The 22,550-nt window shown below is 38.5% G+C and overlaps 1 protein-coding gene across 1 annotated transcript in view; it reads right to left on the reverse strand.

Annotated features, from left to right (window-relative positions):
• Positions 1-22,550, reverse strand: part of SDK1 (sidekick cell adhesion molecule 1) — a 1,179,904-nt gene that overhangs the window by 159,183 nt on the left and 998,171 nt on the right. The window contains 1 exon segment of the mRNA XM_044659951.1: positions 20,412-20,510. Within this exon segment, the coding sequence (XP_044515886.1) occupies positions 20,412-20,510 (99 nt within the window).

The following is a 22,550-nucleotide window of genomic DNA, read 5'->3' on the forward strand; positions in this document are numbered from 1 at the left end:
TGCTTGTGTTACTATTGATATAAAATGTAGGCGTTAACTGGATAATATCGAAGGTCTCTCAGGACTGAAAATGGAGATGTACCAGTCACACAATGAAAATGAGAGATAACAGAAAGGTGGCCTGATTGTTTCATCAGTATGCATGAAATAGCAAAAGAAAGAAATAAACCCAGTATTTTGGTTTTAAAAGATATAGTTAAGAACCATCCAAGGATAGGAAGGCATAGGTGGATGACAGTCTCCCCCAGAGAGGGAGACTCCATATCTATGAGATCATGAATCCTTTGGAGCATCACTGCATATATTACCACCTGTGAAGAGCAGAGTTTAAATGGACTCCAGATGGCAGTCATTATGTTCAGAATGGGTGCCTTTCCATTTTGTGTCAGTGTCCTTTTGCTTTTATAATATAGATCATAATGAAGTTAATGGCAGCTGGCAGTAGTAGGAGACTTAGTGCTAGTATAGACTATAGGTCTGACCTCCACATAATTATCATAGTTGGTGTTTCCCATATGTCATGGAAGTGGTCATCATTTCATGGCTAGACAAATTACAAAGGGCAAGAGCTGGGAAGGTGCCAGTGGCCTCGGTGGATGTTGGAACCAAAGAAAGAGAAAGAAGAGAAAAGGAACTGGAGCTATTTAGCCTGGAGGGGAAAAAATAAAAATGAAAATACCCTCTGGTAGACATGGAAGCCGTCTGCCAACATCTAAAGATCTGTCATTTGGAAGAATGATCAGATGCATTTTGTGTAGCTTCAAAAGAGAGGACTAGAAGACATATTTAATAAAATATTTATTCAACTGATCCAAATTTGAACAATGGGTTGATATTGCAAGAACTCAGATTTTAATTTTCTCTGACCTATTGTTAGGAATCTAGTAGTGGAGAATTTTGTCCAGGTTAATAGCTTCTGAGGTCTCTTCCAGAGTCTTTGAACTACAATGAAGAGGCTCTGTGGGTGTGTGTGTGTGGGTGTGTGGGTGTGTTCCTAGGTAAAGAGGCTGGTCTAGGAAAAGCCTGTGAGAGTGCATAGCCAACTGTAAGGAAGAGAATTACTACCCATGAGAGTCCAGGAGAAGAGAGAATAGAATCAGAACTTCAGGAGATTCCCAAGCTGAAAGACTATAGAAAGATTAAGGGTGTGGAGGATCACTGAGGCTGATGGAGAAAAGAAAATTAAGCCTTAAGATCCAGAAAGTCTTCTCTGAAATGGTCATTGTACCTAAAGCCAAGGTACTGTTCCTAGTAGAAGAAGATAAGGAGGCTCCCTGTGAAGAGATTCCTAACACCAAGAATTCCCAAATATGTTTCTAAAAGGAAAGGAAACAAGATCCCAAGAGACTCTGGCCTAGCTCCAGAAGCTCTGTTTTCCTAGTGACTGAGACTAAGTAAACACATTAAGAAACAAATTATATGGCTTCTGGTATTGGGGCAGTACCTGATACTCTTAGTCAGAGAGATCTAGGCTCAGGAGAGGAAAGATCAGCTGAAGAAGGGTGAGGAAGTCCTGCTTCTGTGAGAAGGATTGAACCAAGAGGCTGAAGAAAATGGTCCAGAGCTCTCCAAGGTCTATCCCATGTCTTCAGGAGTAGCTTCTTAGAGACCAGGATATAGGGGTTCCACAGCCCGGAGCTGGGATTCAGGTAAGGTACATGCTTATGGCCATGGCGGACTTGACCTTTACTGATAATAAAAGTGGAAACATCTGAATTCCAGATACCCTTGTATGTTGTGTAAAAAGCTAGGAGCATGTAAGTACTTTAAAATCTCTGTTCTGAAGCTGAATCTCATTGCCTTGATTGCCACAAGCATAGAGATAAAGGATAGGAGGTTCTGCTTGGCTAGAGAAGAGAAGATACTGGTAAGAGACACAACCAGATTTTGGAAAGAGGATCCATAATGAGAATCCTCAAGAGAAAGGACCCGGAGATGGAGATCCACAAGCTACCAACTCAATTTGAGCCCAGGAAGAAGTACTAAAGTAGAGTGCAAGGATTGGGTTTATAAGTAATATCCAGTCAATACCCCACCCCATGTCACCTTTGTTCCCCAGACCAATCTTGTGGGTATTGCTATACCAGGAAAACTCCCAATTGTAAAAAAGAGAAAAGGAAAGTTTTCAAACCAAAAGAAACCTATCCCAAGAGAGGGAGGGTCTTGATGAATGAGAGTAGTAGTCTTTTCTGGAAAGACCCCTCACCTCCCCCCCAGTAATGCCAAAAATTACTGATGAAAGAACTATGGAAAAAAGCATCCATTATGTATCCATTTACATTTCAACAAAGAACACATATAAGAGAGGAACCATTTAAACACCCTGACCGTGAGAAATATTTTAGCCAAAGGACCAACTTTAACTTCTAGCAGAGTCCACATAGGGGAGAAGTCCTACATCTTTGTATACTATGGGAAAGGGTTCAACTACCACTTCTTGCTTTACATCCATAGGCCAAACCACATGAAAGAAAAACCACATAAATCCTGAATGTGGGAAAGGCTTCAGCCATTCCTTCCACACACACTTCCATCCATGAGGTGACAGAGGAGAAAAGTCTTGCAAGTCTCTTATCTGGGAGAATGTTTTTCAAACCCCCCCAGTTCTATGAGACAGTCAAGAAGGAATCAATGTCTTCTAAGAACCCAGAGTGACACCAGGGAAACTTAGGGCCGCATATATCATTTATTTGCAACCCTTCATTAAACACCTACTGCATTAGGTGATAAGGATACAAAATTAGAAGGATCATGGGTCTTGCTGTAAAGAAGCTTATAGAAAAATGGCATAGATGTAGAATTAGGTTATTTATATATATATATATACATATATAATACACACACATATATGTGTGTATAAATATACATATATACACACATATATAATACACACATGCACACACACACATATATGTGTATATAAATATATATATATATATACTTACCTTCTGTCACTACCAATTCAAGGCTAGGCAGTTAGACAAAGGGCTAGGCAATTAGGTTAAGTGATTTGGCCAGGGTCACATAACTAGAAAGTATTCGAGGTTATATTTTAACCCAGGTCCTCTTGATTTCAATACTGACATTCTAAGGGCTTGCTATATTTTTAAGTTAGAGAACCTGAGTCTAAACACCAGTTTAGCTATGTACTACCTATGTGACTTCAGGCAAGTAAGTCATCTGTTTCCTCTCACCCTCAGTCTTCTCATTTAAAAAAGGAAGGGGTTGGTCAAAAAGTCAGTGTAGTCAAGTGGAAAGAATGCTGCAATTGAAGTCAAAGAACCTGATTTAAAATCTTGGCTCTGGCACATGCTAATTTTGTGACTTTAGGCAAGTCAATTCTCTTCTCTCTTAGTTTATCATCTGTAAAATTTAGAGGGTGGATTCCAGTTATTAGTTTAAGGATCCAGTGTTTGACAAAGCAGTTTAGCAGGAACTATGCATATATCAACATCTCATGCCAGAGTCCAAAATAAATTTCCAATGGATGCATGACTTAGACATAAAAAGTGATACCATAAACAAGATAGAGGAAGAAATTACATTTATCTATGGATATAGAAAGAGGTCCTGACTAAATAAGGGAACAAAGAAGAAAGAATGGCTAATTTTGATTACAGCATATAAAATTTAAAAATTTTTACACAGACTAAACCAGTGCAGTTAAAATAAGAACAGCAACTGGCGAGTGGTAAATATTTGCAAAACATTTTTCTGAAAAGTCTCATTACCAAGATACATAGGAAACTGAGTGCAAGTTATAAGAATAAAATTTATTCCTTAGTAGATAAATGTTCAAAGGACGTGACCAGGCAGTTTTCAAAAGAAGAAATTCAAGTCATCAATAAACATATTTTTAAAATTTTCCCTTTAATAATTATAGAAATGCAAATTGAAGCAACTCTGAGTCGCCACCTCATATTTCTCAAATTGGCAAAGATGACAAAAGAGGTGTTTGAATTGGAATATGAGCATGATAGAATATTATTGTTCCATAAACAATGATGAAATGGTCAGTTTCCTAGGAAACTGAAGATTCTAGGCACTGATGCAAAGTAAAGTGAGCAAACCAATTTATATGATAACGTTATAAAGAAAAATAATGTTGAAAGATTTAGAACCCTGATTGATACAATGACCAACCATGATTCTAGAGGGCGTATTCAACCCAGGAGAGGTAATGAACTCAAAATGTAGGAGAAGTCAGAATTTTTGGACATGGCCATTAAAAAATATTGCTTCATTTGATTATGCACATTTGTCATGAGGATTTTCTTTTCCTTTTGTTATTGTTCACTTTGGGAGGGGAAAGAAGAATGGAGAGAACATAAATGATTATTGAGAAGAAAAGAATAAAATTAAATTTAAAAAGGAAGAAATTTCTAAGAACCAGAACTATTTAGCAATGGAATGGGCTACCTTAGAAAATGGAGCTGCCTCATATCAATATCCAAGCTGTGGGTGGAAAGCCATCTGTCATGATGTTGCAGATGGGATTTCTACACTGCGTGAGAAGTTTGACTAGAAAACCCCTTAGATCCACTTAGAATGTAAGATACTATGATTCTAAAATATTTTGGAAATAACTAAATAAAGTGGAGAATTTCAACTTTCCAGCATAAGAATCAAAAGCAACCTTGTATCTTACATAAAGATATAGATTAGAAATATAAACATATAGCATCAGGGGAATATTGCCAATGATTTTTACTAGGCTTCTAATCATCTTGGCTGGCATCAATTTCTGCACTGAGGCTAGGCAATTAGTCATGTCAGAATAAGTGCACAGCCTAGTCTTTGCAGAAACTAGATAATAACAAATTAAAAGATAAACTTTTCAACATCTGGCCACAAATTTCTTCGGAAGTTTTGGAATGGTGAATATCTGGTATGCCTTTACAAAAGGCTTTTTTATACTTGTACAGGAGTGATACCAGCAGAAAAAGCAATGATATTATTTTTAATAATAATCAATAACATTTACATAGTGTTTCAAGGTTTGCAAAGTACTTTGAAAATATTATCTTATTTTAGCCTCATGACAATTCTGATATACGTGTTATTATCTTCATTTTACATATGAGGCAGACAGAAATTCAATGACTTGGCTTGGGTCACACGGCTCCGTGACTGAAACAGGATTTGAACTCAAGGCTTCCTGACTCCAAGTATAGTGGTCAGGTAGGTGGTGCTGTGGACAGAGAACTAAACTTGGAAGCAGGACGACCTGGGTTCGAATCCTGTCTCAGGCACTTCCGATGTGACTGGTGAGCCTGTTAACCTCTGTCTCAGTTTCCTCATTTGTCAGATGAGGATAATAGCATCTATCTCTTAGAGTTTTGAGGAAGATAAAAATTAGTTAATATCTGTAAAGTGCTTTGCAAATTTGAAAACACTATGCTAACTTTCATTATATTTTTCTTTCTCATTATTATGAGAGGAGCAAGTGTGGTATATAGAAAGCTGGCCTAAGAGCTAGAAACATTTGGGTTCAAGTCCCATCTCTGACACAATCCTGGCTAGTGACCTCCTGAAAGGCTCAATTTGACCTCATAATTCTTGAGGCAACTCTAAGGTCAGAAGCTCTAGAAATGGTACTGACTTTTTTTAAGAGGGAGTTTTCTCACCTAGCAGTTCTGCATAACAACAAAAGCACATGCCCAGTCCTTATTCCTATTCCTGGTAACCACTAGACCTGGAAGTTAAAGATCACTCACCATTAGGTTTTATTTCAGATCTAGAATTTTGTAATTGCTGCTCAGTCAGCTGTGTTCTGAAAGAAGCAATTACAGAGTCTAGTTATAAATCATGGCACTGGTACCTACTGCTCATGGTGATCTTGGCCAAGTCATTTATTCTCCAGACCCCAGTTTCCTCAAGTGTAAAATGAGGTAGTTGGAGCAGATGACCAACAACGTTCCTTGTTATAAATAGAAGTATGATCTATTTTACAGTATATATTAGAGTGGCCCAAGGTAGAGAGATGTAAAAAATCTGTAGTATCCAAAGTCCTGTCTTTGACTCTGAGTTCAGCAAATGTTAAAGGTAAGCAGAAGTCAAGGCAGAGACTTAGCATATAACTCAAATGTTTATAGAACCATAAACAGTAATAGTTGGAAAGGAGACTTGGGGAAGACACATTTCCAAATGGCCATTAAACATGATTCAAACCATGTGCCAAGGAAAACAACGTACCTACTTCCATTTTCCATCTTTTATGCACAGTTAATTTTTGATATAAAAATGCTTTAAAAATAAGTGCCAAAGTCAGTTAAAATCTTACCAAAAGAGACAAAATTAGTAGATATAAACATGACCAATAAGTGCATTTTAAGATGAAATATTTAAAGACCACTTAGAACTATGACCCAATTTCAATGAGCTGCATTTTTTGCATAGCATTTAAGCCTGTCCTAACACTCCATGGCCTCAGGCAGCAAATACACAGAGCCAGATGTAAGGCATCTATCTGCCTCACCATCATCACTATAGATGAAGAGGCAATAGCCCTTTCCAAAAAGAGCAATCACGAAAATAATTTGATTTTGTAAATAAATCCATATTAAGGCAAGTTTTGTAGTACGAAAATAGATAAAGGTTTGGAATGCTTCTATTTGTACCGAATTCACTACAAATAATTCAAGCCACAAATTTCAAATGTGCCCTATGACTGAGTTGAAGATTTCTTTTTAATAAATATTTTCTCTCTAAGATGGAAGGGGAAATGTTCAAGCTATTTAAGAGGAGAAGCTATTTTCAAGGATCCTCAAGCATTTTTGAGATACCTATTCACTACATATGGGCAAATAGCATGTGATTTAGATTTTACTAAAAGTCACCATTAGGCAACCAAGGAACATGGAAGTTAATTAGAAGAGACCTTTGAAGTGACTGAGCCAGACTCTATTTTACAAGGATGACTCTCTTAGAGAAGATAAGTGATTTCCCAGGGGCTGAGTTAGGATTTGAATCTGGGTTTTCTGTTTCCAAATCTTATGTATGTTCTACTGTTTCATATTGTCAGTTACACCTAATTTGAGAAACAGTTTATACTTGGGAATAACAAACTAGCATTTCCTTTAAATTGCTTATAACTCAGGCTTCTCAGTAATTCAGACTAACTTTCCCTCAAAATGATTTTTAACTAGTGAGGTCTTACTGCATTCCTAAAGGCATTTTTATTATGGCTAAATTTCATGTCAGTTCTATACTTTTGGGGTTAATCTCTGAGCAGATCTTCTATTTCTACTTTTGAAAACCCCACTATGGAATTCAGACAGTTTTCATTGCCCCACAGCACAATCCAACATTTTTACTGAGCATCACAGGGAAAATGTTAAGATTTGATGTGAACATAATTTGTATTCTGGACTCAACATCTTTCCTCACCCAACTGGGCTGTACTACCAGTGTCTCTAATATTATAAAGAGGCGGGAAGTAGTAGATGGTGTATTGCAGTTAGGAAGGCCTTGGTTCAAATCCTGTCTCAGATATGAGATGTATAAAAAGAGGCAAGATAATTAATCTCTTTGTACCATGGTTTCCTCATCTGTAAAATGACAGGGTAGGACCTGATGGCCTTTTAAGATCCCTTCAAAATAAAAATCAATGATACATTTCCCAAGGCTTATACCAGGTTAAAACCTTTGTATCTTTGACTTTCTATTCTTCTTCTCTATCTCTTATGTCCAATCAGTATCTGTCTGAGTTTTGCTTATTCCTACTTGCATTCTCTTCTTTCTCCTTCTTCCTCACTCTTTCCTGGATTTTTAACCTTCACACCTGGATTACCACAATAATCTCTTCTGAACTTCAGGTCAGTCATTCATGAAGTAGGAATAACAATATTTGCACTATCTACCTCTTTGGATTATTGAGAAGAAATTGCTTTAGAAACGTTCAAGCACTATAAAATGTGAGTGATGGAAACCGAGTAAAATTCACCCTATGCATGATTTTTCAGTTACTATTCCTGAAATGTCATTTTAATCATGTCAATCTCCTGCTTAAGAATCTCCCCATCTGATACAATCCATACTAGTTAGTCTGTCATGAAAAGTGCTTAATAACCTGGACTTAATTTAACTATTCAACCTTGTTTTTTTCTACTGACCAACATGAACACTCTATTGTACCACTATAAAGTTGGTTTCAAAATAGGATCTTAGATATAGAGCTGGAAGTGTCTTTGGAGTCAAGTTAGCCCAATCTCTTCATTTTACAAGTGAGGAAATGGAGAACCAGAAAGGATTAGTTACTTGCCCAAGGTCACAGGTTATGAGTGGTGGTGGTGTGATTAGAACCCAGGTCTTCTGATTTCAGAGTCATACTTTCCACTGAATGGTGCTGCCTCCCTCTTCTCTTCTCCCATTCCATTCCTACCTTGAATGTTTGTTCATACTCTTTTCCCAGAGATGCTTTCCCCCTTTCTTTTTGGACTATTCGATTTCTATCCATTTTTTACGTTTCATCTCATGTCATCACTTCTATGAAATCTTCTTCGATTACTCCAGCTTGACCTCTCCTATTCTCTGAACTCTTAGAGATTGTTCCATATACATACACACAGTCTGACCCTTGAACAAATGTTGTCTTGTAATTTCTATTTATTTATTGAATTTAATTCTTGTGAGTTCCTTGAGGGCAAGAATTAAGGTTTATCCTTTTGTATGTTCTTTTGTAAGGTCTATTTCTTTTTGTATTCCCAACACAACACCTAACTTGGTGCTAACTCCATAGAGTTCAATAATTAAATGTTGTTTTTGACTTGTTCCAAAAAAAAAGGTTTTGGTGAGGAAAAAATCAAATAGTTAATAAATTAGAAAACAAGCTAGAGAAAGTCCCTTAGGGTGAGATTTTCAAAGTGACATTAAAAGAGCAAAAGTAATTATGCAAAAAATGTGAAATTATAATGCCTATATAGCAACACTATGGATATAATTCAAAAATAGCAGAAATTCCGGATGCAATGAAAGAGTATGGAAAGATCTTTTTGATTTAAAAGGGATCAAAGTAATTTGTTACCCATTTAGAGGTAACTTTGGTCATGATTTTTTTTAAAGAACAATCACTGGATGAGGAAGTAGATTAAATGATGGGGTACAAGGTCAGTGCTGTAAAGGGAGTAAGCCTGAACAGATAGTACTAACTCAGAAAGGAAAGTATTTTAGAGGATATGCATCACCTTGCAAAAGGCAGAGTGACTAGTAGGAATCATCTGACCTAAGAAATGGTGATGTAACAACAATGCCTATCAAAGAGGAAGATATGTAGAAAAGGGCAATATGACTGGATGTTGGAGTGATTAGGGATTTAAAAAAAATCTTTCCCTAAATAATTCCAATAGCTCACATTTATAGGGCATGGTAATGTTTGCAAAATGCTGTACAACTATCTTATTTTATCCTTTCAACAACTCTGGATAATAATAGTAGGATAATAACATAATATAATAATATATTAGTAGGTGCTATTATTATCACAATTTTACAAATGAGGAAAATAGGCAAATAGAGGTTAAATGACTTGCCCAGGGTCACATGGATGTTAAGAGTATAAAGCTGGAATTGAAACTTAGGTCTTCTCAATTCCAGACCCATTGTTCGATCTACCATACACCCCAGTTGCCTTAGTATAAAAAGGAAAAAAAGACTACAACACGCCTTCTTCGGAACTCATTTCTGATTTTAGAAAGCGAGATAATGTTTTCCAAGTGGTAATATTATAAACTAGCCTGAATGACTGGAAAAAGTTCAACCTTAGAGATGGAGAAGCAAGGTGAACTTGGAATAGTCTGATATGTTGTTTAGATCAGTGATGGCAAATCTATGGCACAGGTATCAAAGCTAGCATGCAGAGCACTCTCTGTGGGCACTTGGCCACCCTTCCCCCCAAATCCTCCAAGAGTTCATTACTAGAAAGGCAGAGAGATTCCCTGGCATAGCTGCTCCTCTCCCCCTCTCCACATCCCCTGCCCTTCTGCTCAGCAGCCCAATGGGAGTGCAAAGGGGGTAAGGTGGGCAGCTCACAGGTGGCAGAGCTAGAGGGGAGCAGTGTGCTTGGGTCACTCCCCACTCTCCCCACACACGCCTCTCATCACCCTCCCCTCTGCTCAGCAGCCCCATGAGAAGGCTTCCTCCCTCCCTTCTCTGGGGTAAGGGGGTGGGTGGGATGGGATATAGCATGGCACTCAGTCTCTGGTGGGGGGAAAGGCATGGCACACATTCTAGGGGGTGGAATGGGGGCAAGGCCTGGCACTCCATCTCTGAAGGTTTGCCATCACTGGTTTAGATGATCTTTTTGCTGTTGTTATTACATATAGAAATAATTTTTGACAATTGTTTTCTGACATTTTAGGATTCAGATGTTCTCCTTCCTTCTCCCTCCCCCTACCTGGTAAATAGTCTAATATAGGTTATTTCAGTGCTTTTGTATAATACATATTTCTATATAGCTCATGTCATGCTAGAAGACACATTTAAAAACATTATTTATTTACTGGCATATCCTTTAGATCCAGAAGATGGAAATAGGAAATAGATATTACAGAGAGGCAAATTTAGAGTTAATGTAAAGAAAACTGGTTCTCCACTATTAGAATTGTACAAAAATCAGTGTGGTACCTTCCTGGTACCTCAGAATTAACAAGGAGGCTGCTGGTAAACACAGTACTAGATTCAGAGTCAGAGTCCCACCTTTGCTCCTACCTGTAGGAGTTAGAAGGTGAGAGATTTTATTTTTTTAAGCATATTAAAGATTATACGAAAAGGAATTAAGGAATGAGTGAATTCCACTCCTGAGGGATAGATTGTGAAAATATACAAAGCAAGGAGATCATAGAATCACAGATCTAGAGCTGGAGGCCATCTATTCTGACCCTTCATTTCATAGATAAGGTAACTGAAGCCCAGTAGATATAAGAGACTTGTTTAAGGTCATATAAGTAGTACCAGGGGATTTTAATCCAGGTCCCCTGCCTCCAGGGCCAGTGTTCTTTTTAGCATCCATGCAATAGAGAGTTGGGTTCAGGGAATAGATGAATATTTCAGGCTGGATGCAGTACAAAGTGTGCAGAGGGAAAGAACATAGAATAAGATCTAAAAGGTTGGGGATAGCTAGATTTTGGAGGTTTTAAATACCAGGTTAAGGAGTTTATATTTTATTCTAGCTAGAAGTAATGGTGAAACCACTGAGAAATTTTGAGGCAAAGAGTAACATGATCAGAACTATGCTTTGATGGTATGTGGAAGACAGCCTGGATAGGAGAAAGAATGAAAGCAGGATTGCCAGTCAGTACCAGAGTAGAGGTAATGAGGTGAAGAGGGCCTAAACAAAGGCACTCCCCATGCAAGTTATGAGAATGAGACAGATGTAAGAAATGTTGTGGAGGCAAAATCCATAGAGATAAGAGAAGAGCCTGGGATGACTTGGAAGAATAAACATGAATGACTACAAAGATGACCTTAATCTCAACAGAAATTTGAAGGCAAGTCTGGAGGAAGGGTAGGTTCAGGGAGGATGACAGAGTTTAGTTTGGAGCGTATTGAATTTGAGATGCTTAAAGAGATAATCATATAGAGATATTTGGGCAGTTAGTGATGTGGGATTGTAGTAATGGAGAAATCTGTTGGTTTTGAGATTTGAGAGAGTATAAAAAGCCAGAAGGGGGACAAAGAAGAGCTTTGAAGGGTACTCCCAGTGAAGAGACAGGATGAGGATGAGGAATCAGCAAAGGAAATGAAAAAAAATAAGGAGGTCATAGAGGTAAAAGAACAGAGAGGATAGAACTATGGAGGTAAAAGAAAGAGAAAATAACCATAAGAATGGAAAATAATTGGTATCCGAAGCTGTACAAGAACGAAGACTAAGAAAAGGTCACCAGATTTAGAAGTTAAAAGATCACTGGTCACCTTTGCAGTTTCAGTAAAATAGTAGGTTCAGAAAACAGATCACAAGGTGATGAGATGTCACTTGGGAACATAGAATGAGTGTTAGACTTGAAAGACAGAGACAGAGACAGAGAGAGAACTATTCAAATCCTTCCCTAATGCTAGCTATATGATCATGGGTAACCCTCTCTGAACTTCAGTTTCCTCATCTGCAAAATGGGGGTAATAAGACCTAGAAGATGAATGTCGCAGGGTTTTTTTTTTTTTTTTGTGAGGATTAAATAAGAATGCAAGTAAAATAGTCTTCATACCTTAAAGTGCTATGTAAATGTCAGCTGTAATTAATAAGGCACTAAGCTGTAAAGGGGGAAGATAACAGACTAGATTGCATTTGGGAAACTATGCAGTACTTTTAATATGCCCAAGTATCTCCCTGAAACAAAAGTCCATCTTTTTGACACGTGTTCTTCTGGTGATTTTGTAATGGCTAGAAGTCTTGGAACACCAGAACTTCTGAAGAATCAAAGTTAAACATTGTCCAAAAGGAAATGAAGAGATGCACAGTGGGTGTGAATAGGCTGCTGGAGGAAAACTATAAATGATGTCATCAGAGAAATAGATGAACAGAAAAGTAAGTGGGTTAGGCCTTGTGAAAATAAAGAATAACTGATAGACAGCCCAGGTGCTATCTTCACAATGTCAAGAAATATTGAGGAAGGCCTTCTGGGATGGCAGATGGGCTCCTTGTGGATGATTTGTGGAAGGCAATGATTAAGGGTTACACAGGATGAGCTGGGTGAATTATGTGCTACACTGCTGGAAGTAGTATTTATGTTGATGAGATAATAAAACCATTGAAGTATCAAAGGAGTATTATTGAATATTATTATTATTTCTTTTTAGGAAGTGGGTAATGAAGTAGACATCAAGTGCTGACGACTTCAATGACTGACAGCAATAGAGAGGAAAGATCTATATGTTGATAAGCTTAAGTGTATTACAAGGCCAAGTTAAGGGATTTTGTTGTTGTATTATTTTTTTTTAAGGAAGGGGAAGACTTGATAAGCATGCTTGTCAAAGTGGAGAAGGTTTGGGAGAGAGTCAGGACACATTCTAGCTGGGTGACCTTGGGCAAGTAATCAACCCCCGTTGTTTAGCCCTTACAGCTCTGCTGCCTTGGAACCAGTACTTAGTATTCAATCTAAGATGGAAGGTATGGGTTTTGAAAAAAAACATAGGGAGAGTGATTTTATCAAGAGCCCAAGTAGTTGAGTTGGCCTTGATAAGTACAAGGGATATCTCTTCGTATATAGGAGTAAAGGAAGAGAGGACAGGAGAATATAGAGGGAGGCTTTGATGTGTGTTACAAGATAAATGAGAGCTCATGATGTTTGAGAGAGAAGGCAAATGGTGGCAGAAATCTAAGGTTATTTTTCTGTTTCTCGGGTTTTTCTCTCTGTAAAATATGAAATAGAGTAAGCTCCTTGGGGGAGAGATTAATTCATTCTTGATTTTTTACCCATGGAATGATACATAATGTCTTCACCCAGTGGGCGACTAAAAAATGTTTTGTTGAAGTGACCTAAATAGAAGAGGTTGGGCTAGCTCTCTACCTTATGATCCCATATTCAAAACTGAACTATCCTCCCCTGAAAGCTGACTCCTTCCCCTAACTTCCTGATTTCTATTCATGGCTCCGTCATCTTACCAGTAACTTAGGTTTAAAAGCTTGGAGTCATTGTTGACTTCTACTGCTCCCTCAACCAACAGGATAATTTAGTTTCCAAGTTATTTTGAATTTCCCACAGAGTATCTCTTGCATCTCTTTCTGACATTCAGCTTCCATTGCAACCAGCCTGTCTAGCCTTCATCACTTTCCACCCAAGCTTTATATGTAGACTTCTCATTAAAGAGTTTCTTGGCCTTTTTGCCTACATTCCACCCTCTCTCTAGTTAATCCTTTCACATAGCTGTCTGTATGATCTTCTTACAGAATGTCTCTGATCACTCAGAATCAAAGAATTTTTCTTTGATTAAGGAGCTGGAAAGAAATTTAGGGATCACCTAGTCCAGTTATTCCCAAAGTGGGCACCACTGCCCCCTGGTGTGGTGATGGCCACAGGTGCATTTATCTTTCCTATTGCTATTAAAATTTTTTAAAAATTAATTTCCTGGGGGCTAAGTAATATTTTTTCAGGAAAGGGGGTGGTAGGCCAAAAAAGTTTCGGAACCACTGACCTAGTCCAACCTGTGTCTAAATCAGCATTCTTTCTAAAATAAATCCAATGAGACATTATCCATCTCCTTCTCCATCTACCTCTTGAAGACTTCTAGCAAAGGGGAAACCTATGTCATTTCTATTTTTAAAAAACTTCTGTGGCTCCTCAAAACAAAACAGAAACTCTGATCGTGGCATTCAAGGCCCTCCACAATCTGGGTTCGATTTATCTTTCTGAAGTCTTCTCATAATATACCCCTTTGATGTAGTTTATATTAAAATCCATCAAACTAGACTCCTTGCCATATTCTGCTCTGGTCTTGTCCTCTTCTGTTTCTACAAACTTTGCTCACATACTAGGAATGGATGCCTTTCCCTTTTTCAGTCTGTTTCTTTTTTTCCAGATTTTCTTTTGTATTTGCTTTTTCAGTCTGTTTCTGCTACTTTCTTCCTTTAAATACTAACTTGGGTGCCACTTCCTATAAAACCCTCCCCTATCCTTTATGTGAAGGAGATTTCCTCCACTTCAAATTTCTCATAGTATTTTTTCTGAATCTCTTTTTCTTAAAAGAGATGGTGGTGGAGAAGCAGAACAATTTAGCAGCTGTAAGAGTCAGACTTAGATTCGGGAAGATGTGGGTTCAAGTCCCACCTCTGACATATAGTGGCTATGTGACCTTAGCAAGCTATTTAAACTTCATGATCCTCAAATCCCTCATCCACAAATGAGAATAATATATTCTTAGTTCCCTGCCTCATAGTGCTGCTATGAAGCTCAAATAAGAAGGGGCAAGTAGTTAGCATAGTGGACAGAGAGTGTCAGGCTTGGAGTCAGGAGGACCTGGGTTCAGATTGGGATTCAGACACTTCCCATCTTTGTGACCCTGGGCAAAACACTTAACCTCAATTGCTGATCACCTAGCTCTTATCACTCTTCTATCTTAGAACTGATACTGAGACAAAACATTTTTAAAAAGGAAGAAAAATAAAAGGTGTTATATATAAATATCAATTATTATCACATTGTTTTTTGTTTCATGATTTATTATGCATGTATGTTACCTCCCCTGTAAGGTCTATTTTATAAATCTTTTGAGTCATAACAATACTTGACCCAGAGTCTCATAAGTGACATGAATTCTATAAATATTTGTTGAATTAATAACCTCTTATCTACACTAGGACTAGTACTGAGTGACTTTGGGCACATTACTTAGCCTTTGTCAAGTCTCTGTGCTCCCCCTTTCCTCATTCCTAAAATGAGAATGATACCATCTGGCTTCCACTTAACTCTAATGCTACAGACCAGGAGAATTAATACCTCTAAATTGCACTGATGTTCCCAAAGGAAAGCCCCATAATTGATGAAAGGTATAGGAGAGCCTTTTTCCTTGTATAAATAGGAAAAACATGATGCAGTCCAAAAGTGTTCTTGCCGTTGCTATGAGTAATGGCTAGAGATGGTGTGTAGGTATAAAAATATATCCTTGAAAAAGACCTAGTTATGTAATTATGGTTAAAGTGAAATCAGAAATATCAGTACATTGAATTTCTAGCCAGGCAAGGTCGGGGAAAATGCGGTATGTATTAGGTGAAGATGAATGAGCCAAATCAATAGCATGAGTAAGAAATGAGCAAAAAAAAAAAAAAAAAAAAGCACGCATTTTTAAGGTTATGGGTGACTTACGATAATAAATGCACCAGGAGGAAAAAGTGGGGAAAAAATCCAAATAGTAAGGATTAGATACACAAAGTATGAAAAATATGATGCAAAGGAAGGCTCTACCGATTTCTGAAAATAGCTTAGAGGTTGAGGAAATAGAAAGAATCAAAGAAAACCAGAGACAAAGAAGAACCATACCAAGGTTTAGGACAATAAGCAATTTTTTCCCACTGATGGGTAGAAATCGGATGCTAGTCCAGGAGACAATAGAGTTAGTAAGAAGTGGCAAGAGTAATTTATTGACAAAAGATTTTGCTTTAGAGTGGGAGTCAGAATGAGCAACCAGAAAGGTGGGGTTTTTTTTGACCATCTCAAGCATCTTTGTTCCTTCTGATCCACCCGCAGTTGACTACAGAGAGACATGCAACAACAGTAGTCATTTCAGGGGAGTGAAGCTCATTTTGTAAAAGTTGTATTTATCCTGGCATTAGCATCTTCTAAAATATGTTTTGCACGGCTGCAAGCAATTTCATACGTCTTGCGCTTTCTGAATAAACAAAAGACAGCAGTTTAAGCTGCCTGTTAAATGTTAGGTCATTGTAGCACCACCATTCGATTGCCCATAGCAAAGAAGCCAGAAGATTGCCTTACACGGTGCATACTAAGGCAGCTGGCGTCCTAGTCACCAGACAAAGCCATCGGCACTGGCTTGTGGGGGCTGTGATGCACCCAAAATACAAACAATTATTAATTGGTTAGAGAACCTACAAAAAGTTGAAGGATATTAGGAGCCTCAAGACTGCCTAGCAAAGTGGCTGTGTGGTTTGTTGATTTTATAGCTTATCCGTTTGAGAGCCAGGAGCGTGCAAAGGCAACATTGGATCAAAATATGAATTTGCAAACATGGATTACATTCAATTTAGTTCTTAATTCTCAGAGGAGTTCTAGCGCATACTTTTGTAATAAGCTCCAGGTAAATGTTAGACACATGGAGGCCAGGAGGAATGCTAACCAGGGAATAGAAGGGTGCAGAGTCTGGCTCGCCTAGTCAAGAAATACACTTAGGGGCAGGATGAACGCAGATTCTTAGTAATGCATCACTTTAGTTTAATAGCAGTTAAGCATGTGTAGTGCATTGGTGAGTGTGGGGAAGACAGCCATTTTCCAGTGGTTACTACTGCATTCCCCAAAGGAAGGCTCTAAATGCTAAAAGCTCTCCATAGTAAAATATTTAAACAAATAAGCAAGTGGTTCTCCCTGTAGGCTCCCGCCTGTGTGTTTCATGCTGTTAATCTCTTTTTGAAATGCGAGAGCATGTTTTGATATAGATTACAAAAACACTAGCTGCCAAGGTGCTTGTAGACTCAGAAGGCCAAGCTATAAGAGCAAGAACATTGATTCAAGATCTCTGGAGCTAAAGTCTGTCTTGCAAAAAGATGTTTTCTTTTCTCCATGTATGGTTGTCTTGCACCTTATGAAATTGTTTTTACATATTTCTACAGCAATTTCCAATTTCATATGCTGGCTACAATATCTAGGAAATGTTTATTACAATTATGACTAAATGCCATTTCTACAAAAGTAATTCAAATGTGTGCTGTCTTCTGTGTGGGAGATAGCTATGGCATTAATTTATTTTTTGCCTATTTTGTCATGGTCTGTGAGGACAAGCTAGAAGGCTGAAGACATTTAAACACTACTCTCCCTTTTGCTTCTCGTGTTCTTTTTGCCTTTTTGTTGCATATTCAGTCTTCTATCGTGTTCAAAGGCAGGCACTAGAATTAATGTTCTGACAACCTCCTGAGAGCACTGACCATGTGTGGTTCCCTCTTATTACATATACTTTGGGTTCAGAATCCAACTAGAGATCCAAAGGGTCTCTAGGATAAAGCTCAAATGCCTCCATCTGGCATTCCAAGTCTTCTGCATCCTGGCTATAACCTAGTTTTCCAGTTAAATTTCTCTCTAGTTCCATTCATAGGTCCTCTGTTCCAATTCAACTGGAGGAACTAACCAAACCAAATCAACAAAAATTGACCAAGTTGATTGTCCACATGAAGCAGTGGAGAGGGGGCTGGATTTAGAATGAGAGAAGCAGGATTTGGACCTTGGCTCTGCCACTTTCCACTTATATTACCTTGGATAAGTCACTAGGACAAGACCCACCTTCTGTGTCTCAGTTTCCTCATCTAGAGAACGAGAAAGTTGGACTACATGACCTCGAAGGTCCCTTCTAGTTTGGAATCCATGATCCTACTCTGTGTAATGCACTGAGAATGTGGTAACGGGTAATGATTAAAAATATTGAGCCCTTGCACTGGAGGGGCTTCCAACTTAACTGTAGAAATAATATACAAATATGTGAAATTTTATATAATTATACTTCAGTCTTTAAATAACCATTCAAGATAAGAATAGAAGAGATGTTATGAGGTTTGCCATGATTAATTGTCCTCTGAATTGTACAGACTATAATTGCTGAAGGGGGAGTTTAGCATAAAGACAGCTGATTTCAGGCTAGAGTGTTTAGGGAAGGTTTTACGTAAGCAGTAGGAGTTGAAGAACAGTAAGAATTGGTGAGGAGCTGTATCACCATTTAGTTTTTCAAATATTTGTTTAAAAGTAAAAAATTTAAACTCCAAGCCTGTTGAGGGCTTACACTGTATCTTATAGTTTTGTATCCCCCAAATTACCTGGCACAAAACCCTAGCTAAAATAAGTATTCAGTAAACACTTATTAATTTGATTTTGATTTCCAGTTAAAGATTCTAATCATGTGGGTTTTTTGAGTGCCCTGGGAAATTCTCTAAATCTACATAAGTTGTAGAAGAGGTGTTGATCTCTTAGGGGAAGGAATTGTCACAAATGTTGCTCCTATTGGAATAAAATCATAGGTTTGACTTTTTAAAAGACAATATAGGGATAACTGCCTGTGGGGGCTTTCAACAGCTGTTGCCATCTTGGAGTAAAGAGCTAGTTGAAGAAAAGACAATGTCCTTGAATAAGGAAGGATGAGCAAAAAGGTGAGCCAAAAGGAGGAGCCAAATGAGCCAACAGGAAAAGTGAGTGGAGATCCTTCCAAACTCCCCAGTACTGCTTGTATTGCATGCAGAGCATATAATTTTCTCTGGCTCATAATTGCGGAGTTAGGAAGGCCATCTCATCCAGGCCTCTGGCTTTAAAAATGAGAAGACTAAGGCTAAATGATTTGCCCATAATTTCACAGTTATAGTTGGTGGCAGAACTGGGATTTGAACTCATTCCCACTGTGATTTGAAGCTCATTTCTCTTTCTACTAAGCCACAATGCCAACTTGTTCTCTCCGTGGTAATTGGCAACACTTTCCTGTAGTGTCTGAAACACCTTTTCTTGGTTAAGAATAATTGTGAGAGGGGGACAGTGGACTCAGTGGATAAAGCGCCAGGCCTGGTTTAGAGAGGATCTGGGTTCAAATATGGCCTCAGACATTTCCTGACTGTATGACCCTGGGTATGTCATTTAACCCCGATTGCCTTCCTCTTGCCCTTCTGTCCTAGAGTTGTTACAAGGTCAGAAAGTAAAGGTTTAAAAAAATAAAGGAATAACCATGGAAGGAGGTTTAAGGCAAAGCAGTGTATCTCTAGTTGCAGGGAAGATCTCTGGGAGCAGGTGAAACATTGCAAAGAACTACTTATTTTAAGAAACTTAGGGGGATATGACACACTCCTTCATTTGTTTAAGGACTTCATGTAATGATTTCCCTGTTTCTTTTCTGCCAGGTGAATTATATGAAGGCTCTGAGGGCAATGAACACCTAAACAAAGCATTCCTAGAACTAATAATTTACAATTCCTGTAGCAAGAACCTGCAATTCAAAAGGTCACCCAACTCGGAGATTCTATAATCATAAACTATCTCCCCCCACCAAAAAAAAAAATAATTGACCAACACAAACTCCACAACTCTAGGGAATACTAATAAAGGGTCAATGCCAGAGTAAGATGAGTATCACAGTCTTTTCATACAGTATTTATAGAAACATGCAAGTACATGTTTTGTCTTCAAGTAGGGGCCATTAATTTTTAATATTAGCAGCTATCTCTGGAGAGTAGAAGCTTTAGGACTCATCATAAACTGCCTCCCTGGACAGAAAGTCCAAAGCAAATGCATCCACTGGGCTCCAACAGTGGATGCATTTGCTTTGGACTTAAAATCTGGAAAAGATAATACACAAGTACTGTACTTCCTGGCAGGTCACAGATGGTGCTGAGACCAGGGGAGCAAAACTGAGTATATATCTTCTGTCAGAAATGAGCAAGTTGCTTATCAAATCTTGGTCCCAACCGTATACTGAGTTCAAAGCTGAATGGCAAGTTAATTTCAGACAGCTCTACCAGTGGCATGGTGTAGAGAACAGTGTATACACAGAGGGAAAGAGGCCCTGGAGAACCCACGAAATGGAAGTTTAATTTCATGGAAAACTTAGAGCATATCCCACAAAAGAATGGGGGGAAGAGATAGACACAGCTGTGATTTTTTTAGTTCTTAGATGTGGCCTATAAATGGAAGTCCTCGGTGGGCTTTCTCCTTCTTTCTCAAGCCCTGCTTTCCCAGACATTTGCCCATGTCTAGAAATGATTCACTCAGATTCTCCTCTCTTACCCAGAATAATCCCATTGGGTTCCTCTGGTGGTTGCCACACAATCCGCACTGAGGTCAGCCTCACTTCAGGAAACACAAGTCTCACAGGTGGACCTGGAGCTGAAGGAAATAAACCCGACATTTCAGTGAACCAGATCTTGGGCACTTAACAGCATCTTTCAGGCACATTATGGAGCAAAAAGGCTTCTGTGTGCTGGCCTGGCCACCTAACTAGGGTGCAAGAAACCGTTACTCCAAGAAAATGTGTTCCAAATTAGAAACAACTGACTTGCAAAAACAAGCTTTTGGAACACAGCTGGACTATAAAGGGAGTTGGCTATAACTATATAAGCCTGAGGAATTTCCTCATTTTATCCTGCCTATATTTGAAATGACAGAATCTAAACCTTAGAACATAGCACCTAACACAGGGTAAGGTAGTTTGTTAGGTGCACCATCATGTTATATATTCCAGAAATCTGTGGGGGCATCATATTTCCCTACTAAAATGTGAGCTCCAAAAAGGCAGGGACTATATCTTGCCTAAACTTGGTGCCTGCCCTAATGCCTATCACAGTGCTCTGTATAGAGTATGTATTTAATAAATGTTTTGAATGCCATTACTGGCATGAATAGTAAATAGAAAGTTTGGCTAGATTACTGTATTAACCACTATATCTATACACCCCCCACCCACACACATTAAACTCTCACTTTCTACAGAAAGCCTCCCCCAATTCCTTTTTTTTTTAAATCTTTTAAACCCTTACCTTCCACCTTAGAATCAATTCTAACTATTGGTTCCAAGGCAAAAGAGCGGTAAGGAATAGGCAATGGGGCTTAAGTGACTTCCAGGGTCACACAGCTAGGAAGTATCTGAGGCTAGATTTGAACCCAGGACCCTTGTCTCCAGGTCTGACTCTCAATCCACTGAGCTACCCAGATGCCCCACCACCAAAACCCTTTTAAATTCAATGTCTTCCCTCTGTTAAGTTTCTCCTGTTCATCCTGTATATAGCTTGTTCTGTATATATTTGTTCGCATATTGTCTCCCCCATTAGATTATAAGATCCTTGAGGGTAGGGACTCTCTTTGGCCTCTTTTTCTATCCACAGGATTTAGCACAGTTTCTGATACATTGTGGGCACTTAAAAAAAATGTTTATCCATTGACGATTGATGGATACACCTGCAAAATGGAAGTAATTAAATAAATAATCTAAATTTAGATACCAATTTGCTATGCTATCTTTGGCTAATCACTACATCTTCTGTACTTTAGTCAGTTCATTTGAAAAATGAAGATTCACTTATATTCAATAACTAGTTTTTGAGCTCCTCTTATTTGTCAGATACCATTCGTGTCAGGACAAAAATATGAAATAGTCCCTCCTCTCAGAGTTTCTATTGTACTGGGCATTGGGGGAAAGTGCAATATATACATAGAGAAATGCATATAAACAAGGGTTAACCACTGGGAACCTGCTTCACAAATATTAAGACTCTAACACAATGGTCGGCAACCTTTTTGATCGTGAGAGCCATAAAGGCCTTCAGAAGGAGGAGGATGGAGGCAGAAGGCGCTGGAATATGGGGCGGGGGCCGAAGGGCCCCCTGGGGCACATCCTGGGGCTCTGCCCTGACTGGCCAGTCGGGAGGTGGAGCCAGATATGGCACCAGAGCTATACGTTGCCAACCCCTGCTCTAACAGCTTAAAAAACGCAATGAAGGCAAAGCCATAGGGATCATATTGTCAGGTCTTGATTTCTCAGGGGCTGTGTTCCCAGTTCATAAATTATCTAGGTCCCTTTCTTCCCTTCTTTATCTCTCCTGCTAGATACCCTTTAACATTTTTAATATTTTCTAACAGTTCCATTAGTGAATCATAACTCTACTCTATATTAGTGGCCTTGTGCAAAAGGAAAAGGAAAAATTTAGGTCATTTGATCCAGCCCCATGTTTGCCTTTCCAGCTATGAGACCTTGTTGAAGAGGCTAAAATTCTCTTTTGAAATGATTTTTTAAAATATCATCTGTGATTTTCAATTATCCATGCTAATTGAGAGCTGACTAGACACAGATGGCTATCTCAGTTCTTTTGTGTGGTACAAGGGCACCAAGAAACTAGGATGTCAGAGTCCTTGTAAGATATATTTACATGA

This window comes from Gracilinanus agilis, chromosome 1 (assembly GCF_016433145.1).
Source record: "Gracilinanus agilis isolate LMUSP501 chromosome 1, AgileGrace, whole genome shotgun sequence".
Lineage (NCBI taxonomy): Eukaryota > Metazoa > Chordata > Mammalia > Didelphimorphia > Didelphidae > Gracilinanus > Gracilinanus agilis.